The 8,811-nt window shown below is 33.6% G+C and overlaps 1 protein-coding gene across 1 annotated transcript; it reads left to right on the top strand.

Moving 5' to 3' along the window:
* The first annotated feature begins 2,660 nt into the window (after positions 1 to 2,660).
* On the top strand, positions 2,661 to 4,726 carry psmg3 (proteasome (prosome, macropain) assembly chaperone 3). Its single transcript, XM_051714086.1, has 3 exons — positions 2,661 to 2,800; positions 3,221 to 3,449; positions 3,538 to 4,726. Exons 2-3 carry the CDS (start codon positions 3,234 to 3,236, stop codon positions 3,688 to 3,690), a joined length of 369 nt encoding a protein of 122 aa, XP_051570046.1. The 5' UTR covers positions 2,661 to 2,800; positions 3,221 to 3,233; the 3' UTR covers positions 3,691 to 4,726.
* Positions 4,727 to 8,811: the final 4,085 nt, after the last annotated feature.

The following is an 8,811-nucleotide window of genomic DNA, read 5'->3' as shown; positions in this document are numbered from 1 at the left end:
CCATACTATCAGAGAAACATTATTTAAAAATGTCATACTTTTTTTCCTGAACCTTAATCCAGAGAGAGAAAAAATTGGCATTTTAAGTCAGTCTTGTGACAAAAGTGCAAAGATGGCAACTTCCTTCAAGTTGATGTAAAGCTGAAAGGCTTCAGAGTTAGTTTGCCAGAGTAGCTCTAGTCTACTACACAAAGAGCAGCCCCAGTGAACGTGGCAAACACTGTCAAATGGACTAGACTCAGCAAAAGTATGACACATCCACACAAGATCCACTGACAGGGGCGAGACAACCACAGGATAAAGCTATCCAGACAAACTGCACAAATTTTATACACAATCAAGACATTCCGGTTGGAAAAAGAGGATATTTATGAACATTTTGAAATTGATGTATATGTCTGTCTTCCCCTTCTTAAAATTTCCCTTCTAAAACAAATATTTAGGCTAGCAATAAGTTGATCTCCTTTGCACAAGCGAGTACAGCGACAACAACTCAGACATGACACATTCATAACAGGCAGCAAGTGACTACCTTATAATTAAATTATGAAAACATGTTCTGACTCTATGCTTTTAATATAAATTCAGAAACTACACAGCAAGAGCCTAAGGACTACATCATGCTGTCTTAATTTGCAATGTGATCAGGGTATGAAATTAACTTTTTCGCCAATGCCCAATTTTAATAGCCACTTTGATTTTTTTATCAGGCTTTGATTTGATTTTCCATACATGTATTCTGTATATGAATACAATTTTAACATCATGTTATTGTGTAATATAACATAATACCACATTATTTGTATTATTATCACTATTATAATTTTGCAACATTAAAATGCTAAAGAGTAGGCAAGCACAAGAAACACTTCTTGTTCAAGCACAATTTCTGAGGTTGTACTCAATTGTAATGACACACATGACAATTTATCTAATGTCGTTGCATGTCATTTGCTATGTATGGTATTGTATACAGCCACAAATGTTTGGAATTATGCAATGTTAAAATAAAGTTAACCTGCAGAGTTGCATTCACAATGCATGTAAATCGTAAACTGCTCATACCATGTGTATAGGGTTGCTAAACAATTACACATGATTTGCAGTACTTTTTCAAAGTGCAAAAACATGAACGTTTAATTATCGGCTTGTTTCTTACATAAACCTATCGATTCCTTTCAGAAGACATTTATTGATTGATTGGAGTCGCATGGATTACTTTTATGCTGCCTAAATGTGACTTTTGGACTGTCAAAGTGCTGGCACCCGTTTACTTGCATTATACGGACCTGACAGAGCTCTATCTTCTAAAAATCTTAATTTGTGTTCTGCTGAAGAAAGAAAGTCTTACACATCTGGGATGGCATCAGGGTAAGTGAATAATGAGAGAATTTTCATTTTTGGGTGAACTATCCCAGCACCTAGCACCTAAACAACAATAGTTATTTAAAAATCAAAGTGCCCATTAAAGAAATAGTTCACTCAAAAATAAAAACTCTCTCATGTATGACTTGCTTTCTTAACATAAACCAAGATTTTTAGAAGACTGTTTTAGCTCTCTAGATCCATGCAATGCAAGTAAATGGTGACCAAAACTTTGAAGCTCAAAAAGCACATAATGGCAGCCTAAAAGTAATCCACAAGACTCTGGTGATTAAATCCATGTGGTCAGAATCTATATGATACGTGTGGATAAGAAACAGAGCAATGTTTAAGTCCTTTTTTTTTACCATCAATCTCCACTTTCAAACAGTTCTCCTAAGCGCTCTTCTCACCAAAGAGTTGTTTTTCTTTTGTTTTTGGCAATTCACATACTTTGTGCATATCGCCACATGGATGAGAATTTACAGTACAAAAGGACTTAAATATTGATCTGTTTCTCACCCACATCTATCATATCGCTTCTGAATGTATAGATTTAAACACTGGAGTCATGTGGATTACTTTTATGTTGCCTTCACTGTATGTGCTTTTTGGAGCTTCAAAGTTCTGGCCACCATTCACTTGCATTAAATGGACCAACAGAGCTGAGATATAAAAATCTTTGTGTGTGTGTGTTCAGCAGAAGAAAGTCATACACATCTGGGAATGTATTAGGGTGAGTAAATTATTAGATAATTTTCATTTTTGGATGAATCCCTTTAAGCATTTACAGGCCCCTTAAAGAAAGTTTCCTTGACAAACATTAGATCGGCTTATTGATTAAAATCTGAACATGAATGTTATATTTCTTCCCATATAGAAGCCATCAAGACACAATACCCTAAATTAAGTGTTAAGTTTATAAGAACTTTAATGTCAAGATCATTACATGGTTATTTTAAAGACGTTTGTAAAATTTTCACTTAAGTAAACATCTAATGACATCTGCTACATTTAATGAACAGTAGATTTCATTTTATTGTCTGTCATGTTTTGGCTTTTTGAGGCTTTTCATATGATACAGCAATGATCATTAACAAAACAACTACACCAAAACGTCTTGATCAGCATATCAGCAGTGAAAATAAATGGTGAAAGTCAATTCAAATTGTATAATGTCTTAAATAGTTCCAAGGCTTTAATAAATCTTATATATATATATATATATATATATATATATATATATATATATATATATAAATAATTTATAAAAAAAAAATAATTTAAAAAAAAAACAACAACAACACAACAGCTCATTCTGCTGACCGCATCTTTTCCTCGACCGCGTGCGCAGATGCAACATCCACTTTCGTAAAGAGGATGTTTTAAACGGATTTACGTTCAAACAGGGGTTATAATTTACAAGTTTAAACTAACGGTAAGATATTTGACATTGTTTTAGCCGTTTATAGGCGATTTAAGCATTGTATAAATCTGTCGCAAATTCTGTTATTGTAACATGTAGTGTTCACCTGGAAACTCTGAAGCCTCGGTGTTTCCTGTGACGTTTGAACGCTTTTGAGACGTACATGTGGGCGACAACATGCCGCTTGCTCTCGCTGTAGCTCTGTACTTGGGCATTAGCATACTGATCTACACTCCATTATACAAGCATGGCAACAGAGATGATTGAATGAGATTGAGATGCTTCTGTGTTTCTTTTGCCTGTTATTTAATGCAATACATTTCTTTAATCCTCCTTCCTTGTTTTTATCTGCGTTTTGGTCCGTTAAATATTTTTGTCCTTGACATTTATCAGTGCTGAGTGTCTGTAACACTTAGTTTCATTTATTTACAGGTGGACTGAAATAATGGCTCCTCAACCCCTCATCAAATCAAGACAGACAGAAAAAACAATAAATGGAATCCCAACTCAAGTTGTTTGCACTGAATTCAGCAACTACATTTTCATAGTTCTGACACAGTATGGAAAAATTGGGACACTTGTGTCAATAACATCTGACTCGAGGTCTGGTGACATCAGTGTACCCATGTTCACCACCAGAGTACTCTTAGGAAAGGATGAGGTCATTATTCACACAATGAATTCTTGTTCAGTCTGTGAGATTAAGCCAGGTTTGAATTTAACTCTTGTCCTCTTTGTCATCCTTGCAGCCTCTGACACATGTCTACGCCAAGAATGTCGCAGCTTTCGTTTCGCAAGAATCAGGCAACCGACCGGTCCTGTTGGGGCTCTCACTTAAAGACAACAGTGCGGAAACAATGAAAACTGTGAAAGATATGATCAAAGGGTGTCAAGTTTGGTAAACAGAAGGTTTATATACCAGGCACACTATTTTTGGATGAGGACCAGTGACATGTCTTACACAAATAATTGTCTTGTTTTGGCATAAACCTGAATTCTCTTTCTTGAACTTAGGTGTACCCAAGATACTCATACTTACTCTGCTCAAAATCCTGTGGGAATTGAATGTTAAAACAGATAGCACTGTCCACTTCACTCCATTTTCCTCTGTCTTGTTGCTTGGCTTTCAGCTATAATAGTTATTAGTCAAAATTATATATTTTGTAACTCTAACTTTGGTGATTTATATATATATATATATATATATATATAATCTCATAATTAAATATTTTTCTCCAAAACACGTTTGCCACAATTATTGAATTATTATAGAAATTCTTATGAGTAAATTATCTGAAGTATTTTCTCATTCATATTTTAAATATTTTAGTACATCTGGGTGACAAGGCCATGACCTCCTGTTTCACAGGAGTATAAATAAGAGGTAACACACAGGCCAAATTCCCTTAGGCCCTGTCCTAGTACCCCCACTTGCAGTTTTGCCTATTTACCCACTTGTCTTCCGTATTTCTGGTGTTTGGTCACTAGTGTGCAAGTAGACTGAAAACTGCGAGTGTGTGTATGACTTTTGATTGCACTTTTGGACACTCATAGATTTAAAGATGTTGGTGCTGGTTGTGACAGATGTTTTTGTATTTTCACTCAACTGAAGACTGATTGTTTTTGGTAGAATTGACTGTTATAGCCTACTTAAAATAATAAATAACTGAACATTTTACCCATCTTTTCATTTATTAATACACTACTGGTTGTTGGAAGTGTATTGTGCTGTAGAACATATATAAGTACAATTGAAAATAATTGTAAAAGTTAATTCTTTTTTACTCATTTTGATTTAATACTTTTCACATTAAATTTTTAACTGTAAAATTGCGTCATCCATAACTGCTGTAAAATAATCTAAGCAATTTCTTTCTACTTTGTTTCTCAATACACTGCATAAAACTTAATAAAAAAATAAAATAAATTAAAACTTTATCCTATAAACCTGTGTGATCCATTAATAGCTACTAATACAAACCATTTAAATGATATGCTTTGGCTTGTCATTTATATAAGATGACCAAAGACTGCTTTACACAACTTATCAGTATGTGGTTTCATACAACAAATAAAAAGCATTAAAATGTATGGTTTAAATACACAAAGATGAGAAAGAAACCGTGGTAGTAGTTAATTTTTTAATTTTAAAACAACATTTACAAGACTGCATATTGTATGCTACACTGGCTGATAAATGACCAAAATGATTAGCAGTATTAGGCAAGAACAAACAAAATAAGGTGATTACTGGGCGAGAAGGATAACGAAGAGGTATATAAATATACACATAAATAATATTTTGTAATTATGATGCTAATATTGCCATCCCAAACACATTATATAATGTTGAATACTTTCATTTATACAAAAATAAATATTTGCTTCAATTTCTGATTATAATAAATAACTTACCATGTCTCTATGCTTTTAATATAAATATAAACAACTCATCATGTCGAAAATTCACTGATCGCTCGGGTAGGCAGGGTTTGGCTCCTGATCGTGATGAACTCTGGTATACACTTAACCTGAAAGACCGCTCTGAAGTAGTATTCGCACTAGTGTGGATTTAGTGTGGGTTAAGTGCACTGAGCTTTATGTTTTAGATATGGGACAGTGTTGAACACTTACTTCCTGTCGCGTGCACATGCACTTAAGTGGCCAAGGCCACAAGTGTGGGTATTGGGACAGGGCCTTAGTCATCCATCACAATGGGTGAGACCAAAGAATAAAGTTATGATGTGCGGCAAAAAGTTGTTGAGCTTTACAAAATGGGAAGTGACTATAAGATAATTGCTAAAGCATTGAAAATACCAATTTCCACCATCAGGGCAGTAATTAAGAAGTGCCAATCAACTGAAGATGTTAAGAATTGGCCTGAAAGAGGACGCGTGTCTATATTGTTTCCACGCACGGTGAGGAGGATGGTTAGAGTAGCCAAAAATTCTCCAAGAATCACAGGTGGAGAATTGCAGGACTTAGTTGGGTCTTGGGGTCAGAAAGTCTCCAAAACTACAACCAGGGTTTCAAGAAAAAGGCCTCTGCTCTCATCCAACAACAAACTCAAGCGTCTTTAGTTTGCCAGACACTGCAGGGACTTCAAATGGGACTGGGTTCTATGGGTTCTGATGAAACAAAAATAGAGCTTTTTGGCAGCAAACAGAGAGGTAGCCATATGGAAAAGTACCTCATGCCCACGGTTAGTTATGGTGGTGGATCTTTAATGTTGTGGAGCTATTTTTATGCCAGAGGTCCTGGACATCTTGTTTGGATACATGGCATCATGGACTCTATCAAATACCAACAGATAAAACAATCTAAACCTGATTGCCTCTGCCAGAAAGCTTCAATGGGCCCTGGGTGGATATTCCAGCAGTACAATGATCCAAAACACAGATCAAAATCAACACAAAATTAGTTCACTGACCACAAAATCAAGGTCTGCCATGGCCATCCCATGCAGTCCACTGACCTGAACCCCATAGAAAACCTGTGGGGTGAACTGAAGAGGAGAGTCCACCAGCATGGAACTCTGAATTTGAAGGATCTGGAGAAATTCTGTATGGAGGAATGGTCTCAAATCACTTGCCATGTGTTCTCCAATCTCATTAGGCATTATAATACTCAGAGAATATATAGAATACTCAGAGCCCTTATCTTTATATATATATATATATATATATATATATATATATATATATATATATATATATATATATAAAAAAATATATATATATATATATATAAAAAAAAATATATATATATATATATATATATATATATATATATATATATATATATATATATATATATATATATATAGGATGCTGTTATAAGGCTTCCACCCACTAGGGGGAGCTGTAATTTCTCCATGTTCCAAATTGTGTTACTGAGTCCTTCATAAGAGTGTTAAAGCTGTTGCTATGCAACTGATTTGTGTTCCCTCTGGGAAGGTAAGAAGTGTGCTCTTACTCTTACTCTCAGAGTTAATCTAATTAATTTATTTATCAGTACTGCTCATCCATGTTCTTCAGTACAATTATTCACATTAAAATGTTTGTAGAAATGTAGGTGGTGTTATTTGTGGCAGATGGGTGTTCAAATTCAGTATTTTTGAAATTCTGTGCGGCTGATTACATTTAATTATATTTAATCCTGTTTCTGACTCATTTAACAATTACATCTGTCTTTATTTTTGTATGTCAGACTATTAATCTTTGTTTGGTTTACTTTTATTTGTTTTAATAGTTTTGTGAACCATATTTAATTGTATATCATATCCAATGCACATATTACCACTTTTATTTAACTGTTACAATTAATATGTAAACTAAAACAGATTTGTGTTCCCTCTGGGAAGCCTACTGTTCCCCTTATGCCTGATGTGGAGAGAGAGAAGAGAATAAAAGAGAGCTGCCCTGCTTCAAACATTGCAAAGCCTGGTGTCCCCTCTCCTTTTCTCACTCACACCCTAACACAGAGACTCAATTAATGAAGAAGAGGGGGCCTATGGTGCAGACATTGCAGAACAAGGGTTACATATATATATATATATATATATATATATATATATATATATATATATATATATATATATACATACAGGGTTGGGGATTAATGAAATACATGTAATGGGAATACGTATTTAAAATTCAAAATATAAGTAACTGTATTCCACTACAGTTACAATATAAATCATTTGTAATTAGAATACAGTTACATTCTAAAAGTATTTTAATTACTGAAGAGATTACTTTGCATTTTATTATAATTTGTTTCATTTAATATTTAGTCTGTTCAGTTGGAAAACATTTATTCGTATAAATGATGTGATCCGAGGAGCTTCTGAACAGCGGTGAAAACATTCTTATGATTTGTTTCATTCATACAAGCTCTTTCACACTGTTGTAAGTGTAAAGGTGAATATGATGTCATTGAGGAACTTTCCCTTGGGAGCTTAATAGAGGAGCTACATAATGTTTCTACAGCTTAACCAAAACAGTTAGAAACGCTATGACAGATGAAACATAAATCCAATAAATACACGATTGCATGCATTGTCAAAGTTTTTTATGTGATTAGGGTAATTTTTTTACAAGAAATGCTAACCAATGTAGCCTTTAACATTGTATAGAAAGCTACAAATAATATATTTTCTAACTCATTATTTGAACAGAATCCACATATGATAAGAAAAGGATATCGTTGTGTACTCTCTGTGGGGTTTTAAAGTTTGGAGCAGCAAAAATGCTTAACCTTGTGTAAACTGTCATGTGAACATTTAGCTTTATGCTAAGTTAAAATGCTGTTTCTTGACTTTACATGCAACTGTTGCCAGGCGCAATTATATTTTATAATGAATTATATGGGAAGAATTTTTCTCTAGTAAGACCTTTGATATTAGGGCAAATACAGGTATGTACAGCAAAAATTTTATTCTTAGTGAGAATTTAAATATTGTTTTCCTGTAAAAAAATTTTTTTTAAAACAAAATCCTTAAAAAAGAAAAAATTACTTGAGTAGCAAAACGGCATAAGATATTTAGGCTTTTTTCAGAGAATGTGTTTTCAAGTGAAGTGTATTTTCTTTATTTAGTCGTTTATAGTCAAAAGTGAAAAAATCTACCAGTGCTGAAGAAGTAATCCAAAGTATTTAGAATATGTTACTGACCTTGAGTAATCTAACGGAATACGTTACAAATTACATTTTACAGCATGTATTCTGTAATCTGTAGTGGAATACATTTCAAAAGTAACCCTCCCAACCCTGGATATATAATATTAGCCAACACATCTGCATATAAGATAAAGTCAAGTAAGCATTGCATCTTCATCTCATTAATTAGTTACAAAAACAATAAGAGAAAAATCTTCTGTCCATGTAATTGTATACATTTTTAAGCAATTCCCAAATACGTTCACATTCCAAACTTTGATTTCTAATTTTAAATGGTACTTTTTCCATTTGATATATTTCCAAAATCATTTCTCTCGATCTTTGAGATTGTGGAGGTTTTGGTT

This window comes from Myxocyprinus asiaticus, chromosome 13 (genome assembly GCF_019703515.2).
Source record: "Myxocyprinus asiaticus isolate MX2 ecotype Aquarium Trade chromosome 13, UBuf_Myxa_2, whole genome shotgun sequence".
NCBI lineage: Eukaryota > Metazoa > Chordata > Actinopteri > Cypriniformes > Catostomidae > Myxocyprinus > Myxocyprinus asiaticus.
The sequence above is the reverse complement of the archived record's forward strand: the minus strand, read 5'-3'. Positions and strand labels throughout refer to the sequence as shown.